General features: G+C 38.2%; 1 protein-coding gene across 1 annotated transcript; it reads right to left on the reverse strand.

Annotated features, from left to right (window-relative positions):
* Window positions 1–327: 327 nt before the first annotated feature.
* On the reverse strand, window positions 328–17,477 carry CYP27C1 (cytochrome P450 family 27 subfamily C member 1). Its single transcript, XM_005519680.3, has 9 exons — window positions 17,154–17,477; window positions 12,391–12,581; window positions 10,554–10,753; window positions 8,644–8,853; window positions 7,222–7,385; window positions 4,529–4,695; window positions 3,672–3,750; window positions 2,790–2,993; window positions 328–444 (listed from the first exon to the last, which is right to left on the reverse strand). Exons 1-9 carry the CDS (start codon window positions 17,475–17,477, stop codon window positions 328–330), a joined length of 1,656 nt encoding a protein of 551 aa, XP_005519737.2.
* Between the last annotated feature and the right edge of the window lie 6,289 nt (window positions 17,478–23,766).

Below are 23,766 nucleotides of genomic sequence, written 5' to 3' on the forward strand. Positions count from 1 at the left end.
GCGTAACAAAACTACTGAATGATATTGACATGTCCAAATTTACTTTGGGTTGATTTTTTTCAATGCATGTCTTGTTATTACTAGGAATTCTTCTAAATAAAAGGAGATTCCCAGTGCAAGAAGGAATTTTTTGGTATATATTTTCATATGTGTAATTAACTGTTACAGGAGAGGTAATTGCTCTTATGTACTGCTAGAAGGCAGAACATAATACTTCATTATATTGTCAAATACCTACAAACCAGAGAACAAGCGTGTTTTAAACTTTCACAAAATGCAAACCTGTTTCCATGAAAATTGTACAAGTATTTCCGAAACATTTGAGTTTCACTTCCTGTCAGAAAATCTGACATTGATGGAATTTGCAGGAGTCAAAAGCCCATGAGTTTTGGCATGAACTGGTTCAGTTTTGGGAGAAATTTTGATTTCAAAATTCTGAAGTAACTGTGAACATAAACAGGACAAGTATTAGAAAAACTGCAAAATTACCAGTGAAGAGTAGCCTTTAAACAAGAGAGCATAACAGACTGTCACAAGCAAAATATGTGTTGCCAGTTGGGCAGTGTTTAAGTGCTATGATTCCCATCCAGGAAAAAAAAAGAAGGTGTTACAAGGTAAAGATTATAGTTCAAAATCTTCCTCCTCTGATGGAGGGAGGACCAAGCAAGTCCTTACTGAAGAACTTCTACATAATCAGATTAAACAGTCTGAACTATCAGAGAAACTGGTCAAAGTTTCAAAGGTCTCTTAAAAACTTTGTGAGGTTCCTCTCTACGTGTTTTTTATTTCACTTCCTTTAGTATCAATCAATGTGTGAAATTATTAAGAAAGCTATAGGAATCCCAATCCCATCAGACACATTTTTCTGAAAGAAGAATACCTCAGCTATCTACTTTTACACTTTCAGGAGGAAAATACTGCAACATCCTCAACTTTTCCTAATAATAAATCTCAAACACTTTTTTCTATAAATAAAGTAGTTATCTCTTATCCTTCTTATTATCTTTGTCTTCCAAATATTGTTGAATTTGGCTATCTTGTCTTTAAAATGCAGTGTATAGTGATAGCAGTTTATAGTTGCCTAGTGAGAATTCATCAGTTTGGTAAAACTGAGTAATTTAGCTCCTCTTTCTGACATAAAAAATGCCTGCTAATGCTGCTGATATTATCTAGAATCACATAACCTTGTCAGAATTGACCAACTTTTTACTATATCACTCCAGTCTGTTCCTATGATACTAATATTATCCAGACAGTTGTTTATAAATTTGTATTTATGCATTTCTTTCTTCTCAAGGGCACTGACTTGTAACTGTTACTAGTGAATAATTTTGTGTTGCTTCTGGAACATTTCTCCTTTTTTGTCAAAATTCTATATTCACATCCCCTGGTTATAACTTAATTCACAACAGCTTGGTATCCCATGAAAACTGTAAAAGTATTCTCTAATCCATCACTTACTCTGTTAATGAAAATAACAGCCTAAATCAAATGCAGGACAGACTTTTATAGAATTTTAATTAAATGCTTTCCCAGTTCAACAGCAAATATTTGATAGCCACTGCCTCCAGCTATTTCCTTTTTCCAACCAGCTGTGCATGTATTTTATGGGCACTTCCATCTGGAACTAATTTTATTAATTTAATTGAGAGAAAAACATACAGGACATGTGAACATACTTCCTGAAGTCAGAATACCTGGCTTACTTTATACCCCCACATGAGGTAAGTGATCAAGTTAAAGAAAGAAATCAGACTGGTCTGAAACAATTTCTTTTTGATGAGCTCCATGTGTTTCTAATTTTAACTCACTTAAATATCACCTCTTTGTTTGTAAATAGGTTGTGTGCTATTTTATTCTAGTTTCTTTCCAGAAAACAAAGCAGGTTCTCCATGGCTTCCTTGAGTGTCTTTTTCAAAAAGATGGAAGCATGTTTGTTTTACCAACCCCCCTGGGAGAGCTCTCACTTGCAGTTCCAAAAGACAGGCACTAATTGTTCAGAGATTGCTCTAGAAATTTACTGAAGGAAATTCAAAGAAAAATTCAATCAGACTTTCCTTTGAATACATAAAATGGATCTAAATATTTTTATAGTTAAGTAGCTATAAATAGTTACCAAATTTTTGCTATTTGATTGCACAGTCTGGACTCATTATTTGAGCTATAGGCTGTCTTGTAAATGACAAAAAATGTAGCAGCTGTTGGGAACATTTTCTTTATGATATGACCAATCAAAAACAATATATCTCAATATGTACTATTTATATGACTATAAATTATGTATATCTAAAATGATAATGAGTTTGAAGAAAGAACAAGAAGATACAGAAAAGCCCAGAACACAGAAAAATTATACTGTTTGTCGTGACACTGTGATCAGTACAAGGATATAAAATCTATTTTATGTCTTTGTAAGTTATGAATTCTTTTAACTAAAACACAGAAACTGAGCAGGTAACCATTCTAATATATGTTAAGATTTCTGATTTTCTTACGAAAACCTTCTATGTAAGCCTACTACCAAATTTATGTATTTCCTTAACAAACTTACCTTTAGTTTTACATCATGTGTATCATACCATTTTAGATAGATAGTAGTTTAGGTAGTATGCTACATTTCAAGCATGATTATTTTCAATTTTTAAATCCTTGCCCCATGAGTACATTAGACAACACTCCAAAACAAAGGTTTTGGAGTGTTGTCTAATATTAGATACCCAGAAATGGCATACATAAAAAAATAATACCAATTCACTTTTCTTCTTGTAATGCTGTCACATAGTTCTAACCTGAATCAGTGCAAGATGGATTTCCAGCTCTGCAATTCTTTTTCCTATACAACTTCGAATGCCATAACCAAAGGGGATGGAGCCAAAGTTGTCCACTCTGTCCAAATTATCTTTCCTCAGCCAGCGCTCAGGTCGGAACTCATTTGCCACTGAGAAATTTTCTTCACTGTATGAAGTAGCATAATGACAAAGTGCCAGCTGGGTCTGAGGAAAAATATTATATTTATATTTAGCTAGTTCCAATGCACATAACAAAATTTAAAAGAATTTGCAATTACTGTAATTTCTGCAGTAAGAGGTGATAAAATTTAAGCAACTCTGAGTAATTCTAAAGACAAAGGGATACTTCAAAAATCAAATCCCTTTCTCAGTTGGTCAAAGGAAATAATCTTCCAATTGTTTTCAGTGTTGCTGGATATATTAGAGAAGATGCAGTGGAGAGGGAAATGGCAACAAATCACAAGTATTGGGAATTGTTTCATGAAGCTGCTATGAGAAAAAGAGAAAAACTTTCTACAAAGGGAGTTAACAGACAAAGAATTACAAAACTCCAAGAATAATGAAATTCATGCTTTTTTTATTGAATTATACCATTACACAAGTATGTTATTAATAGACCCCACCCTCAAAAATATTAAGAAGAAGTCACGATGATAAATTTCATTTGCCTGTGAGGACCCAAATAAAAAATGTCAAAACAACAACAATAAGTAATAAAATCTGTTTGTGGCATATAAATGGGTATTACTGACATACTTTCCTCTTAATGTTCTAGCATGGTGAAATCTTTTAAAATCAATGAAGTGTATATATACTGTAGCAGATCATATTCCATTAGCAAAAATTAAACTGTTCTCTGCAGCGGACTGCAACATAACCTACCCCTTTTGGTATCAAGTATCCTCCAATGATCAAGTCTTTTTGGGTTACTCTTCCATTTCCTGGCAGTACTGGATATAACCTAGTGAGAAATATTTATCTGGAGTTCAACAGTAATAACTAATACAATTTAAAAAATTTAGATTCAAATTTGCATTCGCAAATATGGTGGATGAATGCTATATTCATTTACACCAAAAATGTTTTTCAGGAGTACAGAACACCTTGGAGCTTCAAAGACCTTGAATCATCTGTGAGAATATAACCATCATCTGAGAAAAGTTATTTATTAGTAACTGAAGGTTGAGCTATTTGTCCTATGTATTTATTTGCTTTACACATGTACAAGCATGAAGGTAGGTGGTCAAGCTGCCAACATTTTAGCACTGCTGCTAAAGCTGAAAAAGCTTTATTGATGCCTTCTTTAAAATCCTCTTACTCCCCTCCCCTCATCTCATGATGGACATTTAGTATGAACATATTAAAAAAAAGTATGTCACATGCCTTTAATTTAAATCGAAAAGCTTAAAATCATTGAAGCGGCACTGAAAAGTACCAGTGTGGGGAAGGAGTTTCCTACATTTTGTCACACAGACTAAAGGGAAAAATCAAGCTTTTGATTCCTTACCTTAACAAACACGTCCTATGTATGTGATACCACTTCTACCATACTTAGAAACATTAAACATTACATAATCTATCTTATTCATTGCTTAAGCATCCTTGGACACAATACTGCTGAAATAAATAAAAGTAGAAGCAGCAAATTGCAATAGCAACAATAAACTAAAAATGCTAAAATGGACTCAAAATTCATTAGAATAACATTGAATTAAATATTTTAATTGTCTGCTGCTTACCTCAAGGTTTCTTTCAGGACAGCTCTAATCAGAGGCAATTTTGGGACATCATGGGCAGCTGGAACTTGATCTTTCCTCAGCTTATTGACTATTTCCTCATAAACACGTTGCTGCACCTCCGGGTGCTTTGCCAGCAAGTATATTGCCCAGGACAAAGTAAAAGAAGTCTAAGGAAAAAACCACAGTCATCAAGCTCAACAAGATTACATTAAAAATAATCTCAAGCCAAGAAAAACAATCAGCTTTCAACTATGTGTTTTATATGTTTAAAGTTATGAAACAGGCTGGCAATGATTCACATCTGGATTCAATGGGAGTTGCCAGACTTCGCCATCTCCTCCTTCATCCCTTTTCCATCTAAAAGTCCACCGCATATCAAAACAATCCATGTTGATATTTTCCCAGTGAAATATAAAAAGCAACAGACAAACCAAATGCAAACCCAACTATGTAAACAATATTGAAACATAAACACTCTAAACAGCAATGTTAGCCCTTAGTTTTCAATATGCATTTTACCTTTCCTTCCAACAAAAACACTTCACAGGAAACAAGATAAGAAAATACTACTCAGAACATTTCCAACCCTTTTTGAGCATATGGTGGTCCCCTCATAGCATCCACAGGACAGAATTGATATCATCACTGCTAAGATTATACTTTATCCTTTTTGGTAAGAAATGCTACACCACTACCATTTAGAATATTTTTATTTTGTGTGAAAAAGAAACACTAGGCAGGAGATAATCCAACTTTGAACACAAGATAATTTAAAGAAACCCATCATCTAATCTTTTTTCACCACAGCTGGAAAAAAAATCAGCTTGTGGAAATGTCTTATTTTGGTCTTAAGATCAATTTAGAGTGCAAATTCATCATGGTGATGACCTTTTATGTCTTGTCTTCAAACTGGGGTATAGTGCTAGAAGTACCATGCTCATAGGCTTTTCTTGTTTTTCTTGCAATATTGAATGGCTGTGCCTTCTACAATGCAACCCAGTTCTATTCTACAGAGCTCTGTACACAGCTTCTCTGATATAAACAGTGTTCCTTCCCAGCTTCCCAGTTTCTTCATAACTTCTTATAAATCAGGACTGTTCCAGCAACAGACAAAATGCTTTGTAGCCAACAACTGCCTCACAATTCTGTTGAAAGCTTTTATAATCCTCTAAACCTCTTTCAGTTTCTATGATAAAATGAGATCTGAATTGACGGCAGTAGGGAAAAAAAAGATTCCTTCAATTTTTGTTTTGTAGTTGAAAATGAAGAGATCAGAAGTATTGTCCTCTCAGAAAAAGACTGCTGCCAGCTGAGAAAGCTGAATCAAATGGAAAGGGAAATTCTTGTTGGCATGAGCATTGTCCTTTTATTTTAATGACAAATGTCACACACTAAAAATGGAAAATTCATGCTCTGAAAGATTAGAAAATGAATGGGATTAATAACTGTGTTTTATTCAAGAACAAAACATCAAAAATGTCTGCAAACTCATAAGCCCTTGGGACATTTAACTAATGGAGTCATATTCAGCATATAAAGAAGTTTTACATATGCTCCTTATTTTGGAACTCAAAAGTGACTGCTGTTGGGGTTTTTTCGTTTTCTTTAGAAACCTTACAACTTTCTTAACCAAAAAAAAATCTGAATTCAATTATCCAGAGAGTTTTTATTTTCTTTAAGACCATTTTACTTTTTTACTTATTTTAAACTTTTCTACTTTAAGACTATTCAAGTCCTACATACCACTTCTTTATCAAATTAATATAATTTCTTTTAAAAATTTGTTCAGTAGCAATCATCTATAGTAGTAGAGTTCATTGATATTCTAAATAACTCTGTATACATTGTACATACAATATCTCATCTTTCTTTTTCCTTATTCTTCCAATTATAATGCTGCAGTCAATACTGAGCCACACTGATTTCATACAACAGGAATGAGCAGGGAAGATACACGCACAACATTAATGTTACTTCAAATGGTCTGTATGGCAAATCAGAAGAATGAAGAATGAGAGACACTTGAAACACATTCCTAGGTGTTCACATACTGGATACACCAGCCCCATTAGTCCTGAGCCTTTACACAGCCTTTACACTGAGCCTTTTTGCCTCAGCCTGACTCTGTGTTGCCACCACAAGCAGGGGTAGAGTGAATTTATGCCTTATCCACATCATTGCTGGCCTAACTGCTCCCTCTTAATGGATGCCAGCAGAAAGCAGGTATCTGATCCATAATGTGTGTTCCATTTGGTTTAACTAGCCATACATGAAAATCCTTTACCAAACTCCTCACATGAGTTTATTGATCTATTTTTTTCACATTAACTTTCAGCTAACTTTTCTACTGTGGTTTACCTAAAGTAGCACAAACACCTACCTGATAAGCAAACTATGAAAAGAAAATGCTTGAAATACAAGCTGAATGCAAAGACAATTGCTATTTTATCTGTTTAATAAACTGTGGAACAGACACTCAAGCGGTGGGTTCCTGTAAAACACAGCTAGAGCGGTGATTTCATTCCAGTGGAGAGATTACACAGTACAGGAAGTATTTTGTATCACTTTAAAGGTGTCATGGCTTCAATGTTAAAATTACATCCTTACAAACAAGGTAACCCCTGTGAAGAGATCTGCCAGTGATACTGGTTTACAAAAATAACTATGCACGAGAAAAAAGGTTACAAGCTTACTGTGTCCACTCCTGCCAGAAGCATTTCAGTCATGTTGGCATAGATCTCTTCCAAAGTAAGTTCCTTACTCACTAGGAGGTGTGTAAGTAGCCCACCTTTCAGTACTTCTCCTTGGTCCAGCTGAGACTGAATAGCCTTCAATTTGTTGTCAACATGGATTTGACCTTTGGGATTCAAAAAAATTGTTAAGCCTCCATTTTTATTTTTCTGCTGGTTCCATTCAGTAACCACATTTCTCACACTACACTGCACATCTGGGGGGGAAAAAAATTTCCATAAGGAAAAATCTTAGAGTGGTAGTGGAGGTCCTTGGGTACTCATGGAAAGGAAAGATTGAGCTGTCAGGAACCCTGGTAGTTCACAGCATGAGAATGCTGAGCACAAAGAAATGACACAAGAGACTTCAGTTCCCTTCCTCGAGAGAAGCTCGAGGACAAGTTTTTATGCCCACCTGGCTTGTCTCCTGATGACTCTGCAAGAAGATGCTAGCAAGCATCTCTACAAGATGCTAGCAGCAACCAGAAGGTCAAAGCCACAGAACTTAATTACTCTGAAGACAAAGATGAGGAGCATCTTTTGTTTTGAATAACAAAAATTCAAAAACTTCAGTGAATGACACACTGAGAAATTTCACCTACAATTCCATGTATACTCTAGTGACTGCAAACAACATCTTTGGTCAAGCAAGGGATTTAAGAAGATAAAAACTCCTCAGAAAGTTAATGGCTCACAGAATAAACTTAGAAAAAAATGAAAACCCAGCTCTCAATATTTGAGAGAGAAAACAGTTCAAGTTTTTTTAACACTCAAGAACATTAAAAAAATAAAATTGCAAAGACAACTCCTTCTTCCTACTTACATGAACTTATATGAAAACTGATTCATAAAGTAGCCTGGAATGTTTTATTTACCAAAGAAACCCATATTGGAGTACATCAATGCATTTCAATGTCACCTTATACACTTGTGTATACATAAATCAACTTTATGAAGTATTTAATTAATTGCCAGAGGCTAGTTTATTAACTTTCTAGATAATTTTTGTGGTGATTATTTGTCAGGGTGCTTAATTGAAATTTTGCTGAAATCAACAAAACTACCCTCATTAAAATTGAAGTGGTTTAAGATAAAACCTTGGCAAAGCACTTGGACCTGGAGTGGCAAGTGGGTGCTGAAGCAGATGAAGATACATAAAGAAAGAACAGTAAAAAATAGGGGAGGAGTTTTGAAATTTACTGGTAAAGTTTATTTTCAGCAGAATATTTTTTAAAACAGTTCCCCTGGCCAGTCTGTATTTAATATGAAACTTACTTCTGCCACAAAGTCTTCTTAAAATTTTAGAAGAGAAATGCAGCTTGTCCCGTTCAAACACACACAGAACCTGCAGAAATACAGCTGAACTTTTCTACTACTAAATCTTACTAAATTTGAAGAGTCCATCCCAGGATCTGCAGAACTCTCTCCAGGGTTTTGGAATAAGTGGGCGAAGCCATTTGGGAATAGCACCTGCATACATAGTAGTCTTAAACATGCTAAACATCAATTCCAGAGCCTCAATATATTCAACAGTCTGCTGTGGAATGTTGTTTTCAAGGCAGCCCAACCGGCATTCATACAGAATAGTTGCCACACCTGCACATAAAAAAATGAAAGAATTGTCTATACACATGCATTAATACATATTAATAATTTAAGGAATTAAATAACATAAAATGAAATTCAAAACACAGTAAAACAGCCCAGCTAAGCACTGCAGCAAGAGAGTAGTTGCTATGTCAATAATGCTCAGCATGGGAAGAGACAGGAATTCCACCAGAAGTAGAGCAGCCTCCAGCCTGTTCGCTGTGTTTTACCCTGCACTACAAATCCTCAGCCTGCCCTGTTGGCCTCTGAACACACAGGGACACACAAGTCCAACGACATTTCTGATAACTGGTGACAACACAGGAGTTTCTACCAGTGGCTGTGTCTGTCATCAGTTAGTAGCAAATGGATATTGAGTCTGTGTAAATGGATAAAAAGCTTGCACTCCAGACAGTGCTTTACTCCACACACCATTCTCCACATGGCCCTAAAAAAAAGGAAGTGTGACACTGTTGCAAGTGACAATGTTGACTGTCTCTTGTTCTGACTTGTAATTTTCAGATCTTTTTCTGCAGTACTGTGGGCATCCCCACTAGAAATTATCTTTGCTGACAAAAATAATTTTAAAATTTGGTTATTTTCAACTCACTCTTCCTTTCCTAATTTTCCACCATGGGAAGATTTTTTTCTGTGCCTTTTCTTTCTTGTGTGCCTCTTTCAGAAACTGCTAGTTCTTCTACATCCTCTTGCTGCTTACTAGGTCCTTTCAAAGAAATCTTACGTATTGGTTCCCTGAACAGTTACAGAGTAAGTTAAATAAACAGCAAGTCATGTGGAAAATAAGTGTGCCAAGCACAATTATAAATGAAAAAATAAAAGAATGTGAAGAATTTAAACTAACCCTTCAGTTATAGTGAATCTGTAAGCTCATAGTTTGAAATTCCATAAACTGGTAGTTAAATGCCATTTTTAGACACTATTAATGTGAAACAGACCAAGCAGGCAGCCAGCAATTTGACACATCTTCATAAGTGAGCAATTTGGAAATTCTTCAAATCCCAAATTACTCAGCTGCCTGTCAGAAAAGAGTACCAATGTTTTTAAAAGACATTACATCTAACAAGATTAGAAAAGATAGTTAAAGAAATACATGAAGTATGTATCACTATGAGATTTCTGTAAGAACACAGGAAATGCCATACAGGCTCAGTCCAGAGCTTCATTCAGCATTCCCCTCATTAATGGTACCCAGTGGTAGATGATCTTAAGGCAAGCATAACAATCCCATACTTGGCATCTGTAGGCAGGGAAAAGAAGTATCTTTTCCCACATTAAGCTATGGACTGAATTTAGATGCATCACATGGGGATTCCTCATTGGAATTTGGCTGGTATATTGTGAAATTAACATGTCTTAGAAGCCATCTGTTAGAAGGTCTGCACCCTTATTCTTGAGAAATAAATACAGAAATATGGAATACTGAGACTGTTCAAGGCCTTGATTGAACATCTTACCTATACACCAGCATTTCCATAGGAATTGCTCCTTAATACAATGTATCATGTCTTTGAACTTTGCAAAGAAATTCTACTGATACCCACTGCACTAACTAGAAGGACACATGAATGCAGACTATCAAACTTCCCTTTCAGATTAATCACAACAGGGCACAGTCATTTGACAGACATGCCAAACCACAACCACACTGCTTTACATCCATTTTCTTTACAGATCCAGCCTGGGCTTACCTTCCATTGAGTACTTGAAGAAAAGGTTGTTAACATTGATCACTGTTTCCCCATCCTCCTCTTGACTTCTGAGGGTGTGGATTCTTTTAATTAAGTCTGTGATAACTTCATTGACTCCTTCAGAGTAAATAGCCACATCTTTGGGTTTCAGAATTTTTTGCCTCAGTACACTTCTCATTTTTAGCCATTGCTCCCCCTCCCTAGAAGAAATTATTAATAAAGTCTGTATGTAGTTTTCCTTAGCAATCATCAGCTGGGTAAGAGCTCTGCAACTATACTGTTTGTGATTTTTCATGTCAAATGAAAACAAATGGTAAAATGAAAATTATGATAATGGGTGTTTTGTGTTATGCTCCTACAACTTTATTCTGTATTTATTGCATGTCCTCATTAAATTTCAGTGTCACAACATGTATTTTAAGGTGTCAATCAATCTCTGGGTTGAGTGACAGAACTTGCCCACTCAGTATTCTGAATTTGACAAGTGTCCCGATGTTAGTCTGCTAGTAGTGGCTAACGCAAGAAATTAGTAAAATAATCTACTAAAATTGCTTTTAAATAAATATTTGAATAGGTAGTCTGCAAAATTGATTTTACACAGAACCAGTACTTAATTACCAAGTAAAAGTATCACATTCAGATCTGACAAATCAACAGCTTGAGTTGGTACCATAAATTCCATTACTGATACATCACTTTCAGCTACCCCAGTTCTAAACCTGCAGACCTACCTGTAGAGAAATGACTTACAGCTACAGATTCTGCTTTAGCTGATCCATGCATGGAAACCTTTTTGCTGAAGACTAAAAATCTGGAATTTAGTATCTACATGCTCCATATCAACAGAGTATTTGGGAAAAGTGGTTCCAGGAATACCTTTCCATTCCTTATGAAAATGGGTAATTATCTTTTATGTGTTTATTTTAAATTGTTATATTTCCCATTACTTTTTTTTTTTTTTTTTTTACCTGGAGCAATGCCACTGCAAGGCACAGAAACTTATTGGCCAGCAGAAGAATTTAATGTCTTTAATAAATATTTCCTGAGTCCTCTGATTTAAGATCTCTTTTCACTAAGTATCAAGAAACTGTTAGTTTGAGTCTCAACTGCAGCTTAAGATTTGAGTCTGCAATGCAATACATAAAGCCTTTTGCTACCATGAAAAAACAGACTGCCCATGACTCAGGAAATTAATTTCCCTCTAAATAAACATCCTATGTCAGTGGGGACTGTGAGTAGTTCCCAGTGGCAATTAACCACACCCACATGCTCTGCCAGGTTATGCAAGCTGTACAGACAGATAACTCCTCTGGAATCAGCCAGATTCAAAAATATCTGTGTGGGGATGCACTACAGTGTGAATTGACCATTCTCTACGTTAGTCTACGGAGGGGGCATTTCGGTGAACCATAAAGCTAAAACAAATCTGAGCTAACAATTCCGCACAGCACACCGCCATCCAGATGGAAGAGTCAAGAACTGATGCAATAAAGCCACATTCATGCAGTGCAATGCCAAAGCTAGTAAGCTCTATTCTGTAAAACTGTTTGCAGGTGAGTCAGCTCAGACAACTCCAGTTGATACACATTCCCAAAGAATGTCTTCATGTAAAGTAGCTCACTGCACGTTCAACTACACATCATTACCATCCCTTTGAAATTTCACAGCAGAACAAATGCACAGCATTCACCACAAATACCTGCTCCCTTCCCCCCACTAGACGAACAAATTTCCCCACACAGAAAAGCCTGCTTTCCCAGATGACTTGTACAGTCTTTCAGAAAATTACTAAACTTGCACAAGAAAACAAGGAAAGTGAAGGACTAACAACACTTACGCAGAAATGAGCCCTGTGGCTCTCCCCCGTAAATCTCTGTACTCCTGCCAGGATTCCATGTTGGCTCTTTGTGGTGCTCTGCCTTCTGCTCGGAGGACTTGAGCAACCATGTCTCGATCTGCAATGGATACAACAAACTGGGGACCAAAGTGAGACTTGAAGATCTTTCCATATTCCTGAGTGTGTTTTTGCTACAACATCACCAACAAAGAGAAACAGAAGCCAAGTATTACTAAGGAAAACTACCACAAAAGGAAACTGACAATTTGTCATACACAATCTCTCACATCTAAAATTTGATCCCCAGCCTTCTAGTCAAGGAACAGTTTGAAATGTCAGGAGAAGCATCTAAGCATTACTGTGAAATATTCACAAGGAAAACAGAGAGGTCACAGGGTTCAGGACCCTGACTGAAAAGACCCAAAGCTCTAAGGCAGAGCGTAAGTGAAACCAAACACTGAGAAGATGAAAGGACCTGGTGGACTTTAAAACACATCCCTTCAGATCAAACAGGTTAGAAAGAATGTCTGCAAAAATTAAAAACATGGAAGTATATAGGGTTAAATTACCAGCATAATACAAATATATAATTTAATATCATGTGTAATAACTACTTACTCTATTTAACTGCTTATTAAAAAACTTTGTATGAGTTTATCACACCTAACCAAGAATATTGACAGCACAACAGCCTAGTGAAAAGCTGCATTTTGGAACAGATTTGTCAGCAGTGAACTTGAGAGAGACATATGCTAATTCTGCAAAAGAAAGGAAGAAATGGGGTCTTATTCTTGCAGTAGAGTTTATTGAGTGGTTGATCCACAAATCATGTGATTCAGGCTGGAGGCAAACAAGAGGACTGGAAATTAATAAAGAGGATTGGAAAACATTGAACTGTGTATATATATTAAACCAAACAAACAAAACCAACCTAAAAAGTTTACCAGTAAGATTGCACTATCACTGTCCCATGAAATGTTACTGATTATTTAAAATAATTTTCATTCTGACATGGTCATGAAGTGAAACTCTCAATTTTCACAAATTCACTTGGAGTTGAGGTACATCCTCATTTCAGAGGGAAAAAACCCCAGCAAAACTGCAAAGCAGTTATTTAAAAGACAATCAATTTTAAAGCTTTTATTTCTGGTTAAACTATTAAGACAAGTTAAACAGACCAGAGTTTAACTTTGACACACTACCTACATTCTAATCTAAAGACATCTGCACAGAGAGTTACGCTGATTATAAACCAAAGATGGTTGACACCAACTACACTTGTGAAAGTCTAGTATTGACCCAAGATTAACTCAGGTGAAATATATTTTATTCAATCTTAGTTACAGAAATGAATTGTTTAATTGCCAACAATAAGTTTAAGACACATGAATCACTCTTCAGAATATGATACCAAGTGCACATAAAATTGTAATTCTTTTTGTCTAGTTTCCAAATAAAACACGAGTTGTGCAATTGTGGTCTCTACCAGTCACCTCTTAACTACTTTTGGAACACAATGGCCAACTTCAGTCTAAGTTCTAAAGGTCTCCCAAAACGATATTCTTACCATTTTCAAAAATCAGCTTCTGGATTCATATGAGACACATGTATTAGTCATCCTGATGAGTGAAATGCTACAGCAGGAAGTCAGTTGTCATTTCTGCTTGGTCTGCTCCTAACCAACACCACAGATGGAGCAATGTATGAACAACCACTCCCAAAACCCAAACTCTTGCCTCAAAAATACTTCAGGGATACTGAACTTGGAGGTCACAACTTTGAGAGTATGTGTCTCTAAAGGAAAGCATGAGTTGGGAAAGGAGTACAGCAAGGAAAAATCAGTGGAGTGAGGAGGATACAGGCCACCAGTCACAGAAAAATGGTTCAACAAATTTTGGTATTTATGGAGCAGTTTATTATTTTCACTGATGGTGAGGTTTAAATGGAACAACAAATTTCAGAAGAAAATAAATCAAGTGACAAGATATCCAATCAAATAAATTAAATACTAGTCTTACACCAGAAATGAACAAGGACAAAGTATTTGGACATCCCTTTCTTTCAATAGACGGAACACCATTCTATCAACTTGATGTATAAAACAATGCCCAGGATTTCTATTTCCATGTTTTCTATCACATCATGGGTTTTTCTTTCTCTCGTTCCAAACCTTGAAAATGTTCCACTCTAATGCCTCACATACCACTCTCACATCAGTCATTCTTTCACACACCATCAATTCAAACTGCTGGCATCCTAAGCCCTCCCTCCTCACCTTTCTTTTCTTTAGCCTTGCATAGCACTGATGAGACAAAGGAGATCCAACCCCATCAAATTTAAAATACTTTCCCTTTGTCATAATTGCTGTAGGCATTACTACTTTGGCCAGGACTAACTGGAATCATGTTACTGAGAACAGAACCTCCTTTGTGAAAAAGCACTTGGCTTCCCCACCCCTTCTGCATATAGCGGGCAAATATTTGTGTGCACCAAAGGACACCGTTTAAGTAGCTGTGCTGGTTCCCAAAGCGTTTGGGATTAATTAATTCCTCATGTTCACTGTATTGTTAAATTTAACAGACTGTTAAATTTAATGCCTACTTGCATTCTATGTGTAGGCAAACAGGGCATCCTGTGATTCTTGAGACTCTAAGCAGAATGAAAACGAGTATTATATTGCAACTTCTTCTTATCCTTCCTCACACTTTCCTTTCTAGGAATAGTATTCACTAAAGAAGAAAACATCCATATCAGTTAATGGTAGTGAAAAGGATATACTATTTAGTATGTGTTATATTTTTTTTAATATTTTGAATAATTTTCACCGTTTTGACAGTGAAAGAACTTGAATCCAATGGTAGCTTCTTTTTTAGTGCTATGAAACTATGATGAGTACCTCTCAAATTCTGTACACCACCACAGAGTTAGAGGAAAAAAAGAAACTGAATGAAACAAAAAGCTTTAGTTGTCTTCAGGTTTCATCTGAAGCTTGTGTCTCGGTTAGCAAGCAATCAAGCTGAGCAATTCATCATTAGCAAATTGATCTGGCTGCCATGGAATATAGCATAGATCCTAACATTTCTTCTTAAAAATCTAAATCGTAAATATAAGAAAGCTGGACAAAACTAAGCAACTTATGTGATTCTCTTTTTTTCTGTCACCTGCTTCTTTCTGGTGTTTTTAGGCCCATTGTAAATCTTAACTTTCAGGTTTTGATTCTCAAACAATTTAAAATTCTATTTTCTTTCGTTTCCCTTTTCTATTCTTATTTCCTTTTCTCTCTCTTCTTTCTTCCTGAAATTTCAGTAATTTTCAGGCAGCAAACCTCTTGGGGCTGACTGTGAATTTAGTCCTAGCGATTTGGGAAAGGTCACTAAGAAAAACAAAATAACAAAATAACCCCGTTTGAGGTATTCCAAACGGCGTACTGCCGATGGAAAGCTTATGGATCCACAGCTGCAAAAGAGTGAAAAACACAGCTTTCCTCTCTTCTACACAAAGTGCTTCCTTTAGAATCTCTTGGACTACACGGGGAAAGGGCCCCAGGAGATGCGCTGTGACTTTTCAGGAATGAAACCCACATGTTTGGCCAAGCAGCCAAAAGAATTTATCTCTGGATAGCGACAGCCTTATGGTAAGAGCGCTGCCCATGCCAGCATCCCCGAGGCGCTGCGCAGAGAAGGAGGATCCTGGTCCACGCAGCTCCCGCAGGAATAACGCGCCTCACCCGCCCTCACCAGGTGCGACCGAGCGAGGGACCCGCCGCGGCCTGCGGGACGCCACAGCACTGCAGGTGCCCAGACCAGAGGACGCTTCTCAAGCCCCACCCGGTCTCTGGTTGGCTTGACCGTCTCCCCAGGCTCCAGCACCGCCACACGCCAGGTGACAGGAGAGGCTCTCGCCCGCCTCCCTCCTTCCCTCCCCTCAGGCCGCCATCCGGCCCCGCTTCCCGCCACCCGCTCCCCTCCCCCGCTCCAATGTGGAGGCCGGGGAGGGGGCGGCAGGGCCGCGGGGCCCGTGGCCGCTCCCGGGCCGGAGCCTCGCCCCCCCGGCAGGGTTCAAACCGCCCGCCTCCCGCCCAAGGGACGGGGGCGGCCGCCGGGGGCCGGCTAGCGCTGACGGCAGCGGGGCCAGGCGCATCTACCGCCCCCTCAGGGCACCGATATAGGCAAAGTGTATTTACGTAAGGGGAGGCCGGGATAGGAGAGACAAAATGGTCCCTGAACGCGGCGGAGCAGCGCCGAGCCGGGCTGAGGGAAGGGCAGCGGCCGAGGCGCCTCAGCCGCGGCAGGGCTGTGCGGCCCCGGCTGCCGGCACAACCTCGCCGCACGGGTGGGTGCTGAGCTCTAAGAGTCCTGGTAAACTTCTCAGCCCTGCCAGCCAAAAATAAGCCCTCTGCAAGCTTGTGAAACAGCCCAGTTAAAAAAAAAAAAAAAAAAAAAAGGTACTTTTTTTCAGTCTGAGGCGCCTCCCCGGTTTAGACCGCGCACAAAGATGCGCGGGGAGCGCTGGCGGGCGCCGGAGCACGGGGAACCGGGATCGTGGGATCCCCTGGGAAACAAAACTACCGGAGCCTCCGGTGCTGCGGGAATTGGAGTGGGGGATCCCCCGAAACCCGGCTGTCCCCAGCGGGGAGGCGGCGCGGCGATGCCCAGCTGCGGTGCTGCTGACCCGGCGATTCACCAGCGCTTTATGAGGGGAGGAAAGGAAAGGTTTAAGTAGCGTGGCGTGATTAAAGCATTATATACCCGAGGGAGCTGTACCTGGATTTCATGAATGCGGCCGAAGCCGTCCTTCCAGAAGAATTCGTAGAGGTTGTAGAGGGTGTTGGGTCCGGGCATTTCGTGCAGGCTCTTCACCCTGCCCAGGCGGCGCGGGGGGGGCTCCAGCAGCTCCGCTCCGCGCCCCTCGCCTTTGTTCCCCGCCGCCGCCCGCGGGCTGCTCCGCACCTCCAGGGACTGGCTGCTGCACAGCCGGGGCTGCCCGGGAAACCTGCTGCTGGCAAAAAGCGCCTGGTAAAAGTAAGTCCTCTCACATTCAAGTGTCTGCTTGCATTTCATCGTCAAAACTCTGGTGAAGAAAGACATGTCTTTTAATTTCAGAAGGGTCCACTTTGCTCCTGCAGCTGCTTTTTATTTGGTTGCTCTTTCTTCAGTGCCTGCTTTAACTTGTACAAACAGCACTTCTCCAAACTCTTACTGCATGAGCATCAGTTTACACAGACCATTATTTAACGCTCCCTCCCCTAGGGCTGGAAAAGGGGGGTGGGTCTGGGATGAGACTTGAATAGAAAGAACCTATTATTTTGTATAATTCAAATCAGATAAATTTACCCATTATACATGCAGCCAAATTTCATTTTTTGCCTGTTTCACCCATTAGTTTGGTGAAAAGCTCACCCCATCTTTCTCCTGTTTTAAAAAGGCAGGATTAGGCCTATTTTTTCCTGTGGCATTAATTCATTCCCTTGTGTTAGAAAATAGAGTATTTTCTGTAAAAAATTATCTTAGAACCGTTCATTATGCTGTAACATATATGAAAAACATTTCTGCATCCATATGTAAGTAGCACAGTAACCTTACAAAAATTTATGTAAATTACAATATTCAGAGATGTTATTTGTATTTCAGAATGATTTATCTTTTGGTCAGGATATACTCCATAAGAAGCTTGTGTCAACTTTTGTAGAAATCTACACCATTTAGAAAGTATTCGTGTTATTTTCATATGTATTTCTGTATAATTCCAAAGGTGTTAGTGATTATTTGTAAAATGTTGATTAATTTCAGAAATTTTGTGGAAGAGACTATCTTGCTTTTTAAGTGAATCAGACACAGATAAAATCTGAGGACAGAGGAAAGTCTCAAGGAAGATCCACATTTCTAGAACAGAATTATGAGTAAACTGCTGGAAAAGTAAATCTAGTAAGCGTCAAAATTACTAGCTTTTGTTTTCCTTATTTACATTCACTTTGAATTTGAGGCTGTTAAGCTCTGTGCTGCTTAAGCTCTGTGTACATGCTTACTTTGAGCACTGATAAGTCTGCTGAAACAAATGACTCCAAGGTTAGACAGGCACATCAGTCTTTATGGATACAGCAGTAAATATTACAGGAATAAAATCTATCAAAGTATTTGCTGGTTAAAGCTAAAATAATGTCTTTGAAATGGACTTCATCATACTTGAAAGGGTCCAGAGAAGAGCAACAGGAAAAAGAAATGAAAAGGTTTTTAAAAACTACATAAGAAGGTTGAGAGACATTTCATCTAGGAAAGATGACTACTACAACCATGACAACAGCCTACAGATGTGTACATATTTTGTTAAAAAAAAGGTGTACGTCAGAGAGAGAAGAAAGAAAATAATTGGCTTAGTTTGCAGCTACAGATTTCTTGATTACTTTTTCAGGTAGCCTTGGTACATCACATTTCAGGTAGCCAAGGCATCACAGGACATTATGTACTTGCTATCACTGAGCTTTGCAAGAACATCACCAGGGAACCTCTGAAGTTTTTCTTTATACATTTCTATGTAGTGTAGCTACATTATTTCTTTGATAGTTGTCTAAAGGTAGAGAATTCTCTCTCTGGAGAGAAACAGTTACACAGATTTTTAAATTATGTTAACATTGTAATTTCTAGATTGATGGAAGGAATATGTGCACCCTTCCTAGAAAATCCTGCCCACAGCTATCAGTATGGTTGTTTTTTTTTGTTTTTTTTTTTAATTTGGAGTCATACATGATTAAGGTAAAGCATCTGCTGCTATTAATGTGCTAGTGAGATAAACTTAGATACATTATGCTGTAAAGGTTACAGTTTTGCAACTGGGTAGTAGCTTTCTCTGTATCTTTTTCCGGTTTCCCTATTTGGAATAGTCCACTGTTTTCCCCTGCTACCCCTTTTCCATGAACCTCATTGTAGGACATATTGTTTCTAGCCAGGATACTTGAAAAAGCTTCCGAAGCTTTATCTTTTAAGTACTTCATCAGAACAGTACCTGATTTCCTTCTGATGAATTTCTGGAGGTGGCAGTAGTCCCAGCACAGGAACTGTATTGTATAACCCCATCTGCACTCAGTTTACTTATTGTTAGATTTATGTTTGTTTGCAGTAAAATGGTCTGAAACACAGACCCCATTTAAAAAACTCAACATGCAAACACTCAGAGAATATGGGATTTCAGTGAAACAGGGAGCTCACCTGGCACAGCCCGTAAAGCAGCTCCAGATATTCAGATCTCATTACTGGCAAACCTCAGCAAGTTTTCTATACCAGTCAAACATTCTGTGATTACCAACTATCAAGTTTATATGTGCAGCTTATACAATTACAGTAGAGGCAAATTAATGAAAATATTCTAGCAATCCATTGTGCTACATCTCCTGAGGAACTGGATGCATTCTCTGCTGTCTGTATAGACTGCTGTTGGGTTTTAAAATTACACTCAGAAGTATGAGGTCTGAAACAGTTTATTTCATTAGTCAAGTGCAGATGTTTATTACAGTAAAAAAAAATCACCTAAAATTATAGAAAACCTGAAAGAAAATTCCCAACCCCCACCAAAATACAACTCCAATGTATAAAATTAATGTTGAATAGGCTTTTATACTTGGTCTAGTTTTAAAGAAAGAGTAGGATGTGCCATTTGAGAAGAGTCCTGACCCAGGAAATGTCTGTGAGACACCTCCATTACTGCTTACCGTCTTCTAATTTTATTACAAGGAGACATCAGTGTTTGATAAGCAAAGCCAAAACCACACAATCCTGAAGAATTTCCAGAGTACATTATTGGCAATGGCAGCGTGTAACAAAGAACGAAATTAGAGCAGAAAGTGGCAATGCATTAATGATTAAAATTGCCAAATTTCTTTGATATAACAGAAGGATTTAAAGGAGTGTAAAGGTGCCATTATGCAAATCTGTATAGAGCACTTTCCTTGCACAAAAGGAGATGAATGGATTGACATCCACAGAAACAATTTTTTTGTAATGCAGGTGGTAGGCCCAAAGGTCAATGGGCCAAAAATATGTATAAATAATAGATATTTATAGGCAGCTTGCCAGAGGGAGTAGAGCCACTAAAAGATGCAGCTCTGGTGCACTATCAAAACATTACTCAACAATAATTATCAGTAATACCATGGCAACCCATCAGTGCAGATACAAGTTTCTTTTTCTTTGTAAACTGTACAAAAAGAATACTCCAGACAACAAGAGCCAAATTGTAAGGTGGTTCAATAGCTGAATAAAGGAAAAGAATGTTTATGAATGTGGTGTGGGCTACCAAAACATAGAATGGGTAACTAAATCATTCACTTCTCTTTGCTCTGCCAGATCATAATTGTGTGGTTTTGTTTGACTTTCAAATTAGAGTTTTAGTGTATGTGCCACTAGTGTTCCTTCTTTACCAACAAACTTCACATCCTTACTACTGCAGAATCTGAGTTAGAGGTCAAACTTACAAACTGCAGAATGTTCAGTAGTCAACATTATGAGTAAACACCAAAATGTACATGACAAGAGACAAATGAAACTGAAATAAGTTTCCTAGTAGAGATCTGAAAAAGAGAGAGGAAGAGTAAAGGAAAGCAGCCAACAAATATTTGAAAGAGCCGCAGAGGGTGAAAGGTTTAGAGGACAACCTAAAGTGGTGGAGGGGCTTGGCATTGTCTGGTCCCATTTTCCTCCCAAATATGAACACAGACTTGTTTCAGGTAATAGAAGTCCAGTAGTAGTGCCACAGAGTTCCCAGGAATAATGGTGAGTATAGTGGCCATTCTACAAAACCTCCTTGCAATCCACATAAAACCACCAAACCATAAAGAAGGGAGGAGTTATGCCATCAGCATAGGCCAGCCAAAACACATTTATGTGACTTAAAAGATAAATATTTTCTCCTACTTGTACAACCTACCAGTATATATATTTATCAGACATCTTACCACCAACTCGGAAACACACGCAGAGTTCTTTAAATTTAAACAATGACGTTTGTCCTAGCCTGTTGGTCCTTGGAGTCTGAAAATATGTTTTATGTAACAAGTCAGTTGGGACTTTTGTTATTTTAAACAAGTTGGAGCACATGCCCTTTCACAGCAGACATGCTTCAGTTTTAGTTGACTTTTGCTATGTAATGGGATCACAGTAAAAACTAAACTTGGCTTATTGATAATTTAGATTATGTATTATTTTTGGATAATTTGTCTTCAAAACCGCAGTCCTGCTGTTCTCTCAGTCTAGACCCCCTAATGGTCTGATTAACTGTACTTGGTTACCTTCATTTAGTTGTTCCTAAATCCAATTTAAACTTGCCCTCCTCTTTGCATGAACTCTCACAAAGTTCAGTCAAAGCTCTTTATTACAATAACATTGGTATTCAGAGTCAATGGTTACATTATCATCTTACCAGGAATTCTGTTTTCTTGGAATTATTCTCACCTTTTAACAGTCTTGGCTATATCTGATTTGTAATTATTTGAATATACTTTTATTATATCCAGTATAATAAATATGGTACTGTATGTTTTACATAACTGTTGAAATAGCTACAAGTATAAATCATTTACAATTTATGGACATAAAAGAGATTTAATGGGAGGCATTTAACTTTGCCCAAGTAACACCTTCAGCTAAAACTACACAGATATGCTCTTCAGAACATTTGCAAAGAAAATCTGAAAAGGGGGCTGCAATGTCAAAAATGTAAGCAAAAGTTTTCAGTGTAGTTTAAAACCTTTTTACTGAAAAAGCCAGTAAGTAATAATTTTTGCCTTTTCTGACTGTCCTCAAACCCATTTTCTGAAAGACCCTTTCAAGTTGTGAAGTTACTTCTTTGTAATTTTAAATGCTTTCTAAATTCCTGGTTTTTCCTGAAAACAGGACAAATTTAAACTTCACAGGCTAAATACTGATTGAATGTTGTACAAAAAGAAGGTATTTAAATCAGAACAAGCAAGTCAGTGCCACTGTGACTTACTGTTCAGCCATTAATAAAACCCCCATGAATCAACTGTAAAGAATTCAGTTCTACTTGCAGACTTCTTACAGATTTAGATCCTTGCCCCGTGCCTACTAGGGCATACACCACTAAGTTATACTGAGAACCACTTGCCTTGAAGTCCAGAGTTTTTTAACACATAGAGGAAAGTATGGCATTATGAAAAATGACCGTCAGGATGGCATAAGGAGATAAAAAACTGGCTGTAGTTGGGTGTTTTGGTGAGTTGTAAGGCTGTGAAATTGCCACCCCATCACCACTGTGCCCTTTTAGTCTAGAATGCCATTTTAATGAGTAACAGCAGCATCCTTCAAGCATTAACATCTTCACATGGACATTTGCTGGTTTGCCACAAGAAGGAAGGGCATATAAACACAAGCTTCAGTATTGTAGCCTATCAGAAATAAAAACAGCAAATATTAAACAAATTCCTGAAGAAGATTAAGTCTCCAAAGAATGGAATTCAGACCAAGGAGGGGGCCGGGGAGCAGAGAAAAAGCTTTTCTTCCAGCAAGGAAACCTGAGTTACATCCAAGAAAATCACACCTCCTCTATCCACAGACTTCCAAGAAATCATTTACTTACCCCTGAGTTCACCTGCCTCTGGCATCCCTCATAATCTGAATCACAATTCTGCCACACTATCTGTTCTTTTGTAGACAATTTAGTTTCCTAGAGGACTGGGATTACAGATCTGGAGCTGTCTACTGTGACCCTTGGGTGCCTTGCCAGAGTGCAGGGGTAGGGAAGGGCTAGCAGGACAGAAGCCCCAGGAGCCAGCAGCTCCTCTGTGACCAACCTGGCCCACCCTCTTATGGTACAGGTGCTGCCACGTGCAGCACCAACTCAGTCCTAGTGAGTAAATGCACAGTCTGCCACTTGCTGCTACAGCCTGCAGTAACAGCGGGCAGTAATTACCACTTAATCTTATCAACGTAATGAATTTAAAAGTTTGAATGCCAAGATGCTATCACTGATGCACGGAGTCATTCATGCCTCGTAAAACTATTATGCTTGATGCTGAATGTACTGCATCCCACACACACATCACTTGGAGGAGTGATATCATTAGTCACGATTTACTACACATGAACTACAGCGGTACTAAATCCAGCTACTACTAGTGATACCACAATTACAGGGACCACTATTAAGCCATTTGCTTTTAGTAGGTTGTTGTGGTTTTTTCCAAGTTTATGAAGGGTGGAGAGTAGTTTCAAAGCAATTCATAAAGCTTTTAAGAGAGAATATTCATAAAGCTTTTTAAGAGAGAATTATGCAGAGGGACACTGTCTGATTTGCTCAACTAAACCCCTGTCACAGGCCCCTCCCATTACACTAAATTGCCATTTTGCAGCTGTTGCCATTAGAGCTGGT

This window comes from Pseudopodoces humilis, chromosome 8, assembly GCF_049639895.1.
Source record: "Pseudopodoces humilis isolate 2021_Gansu_Grassland_sample_001 chromosome 8, ASM4963989v1, whole genome shotgun sequence".
Taxonomy (NCBI): Eukaryota; Metazoa; Chordata; class Aves; order Passeriformes; family Paridae; genus Pseudopodoces; species Pseudopodoces humilis.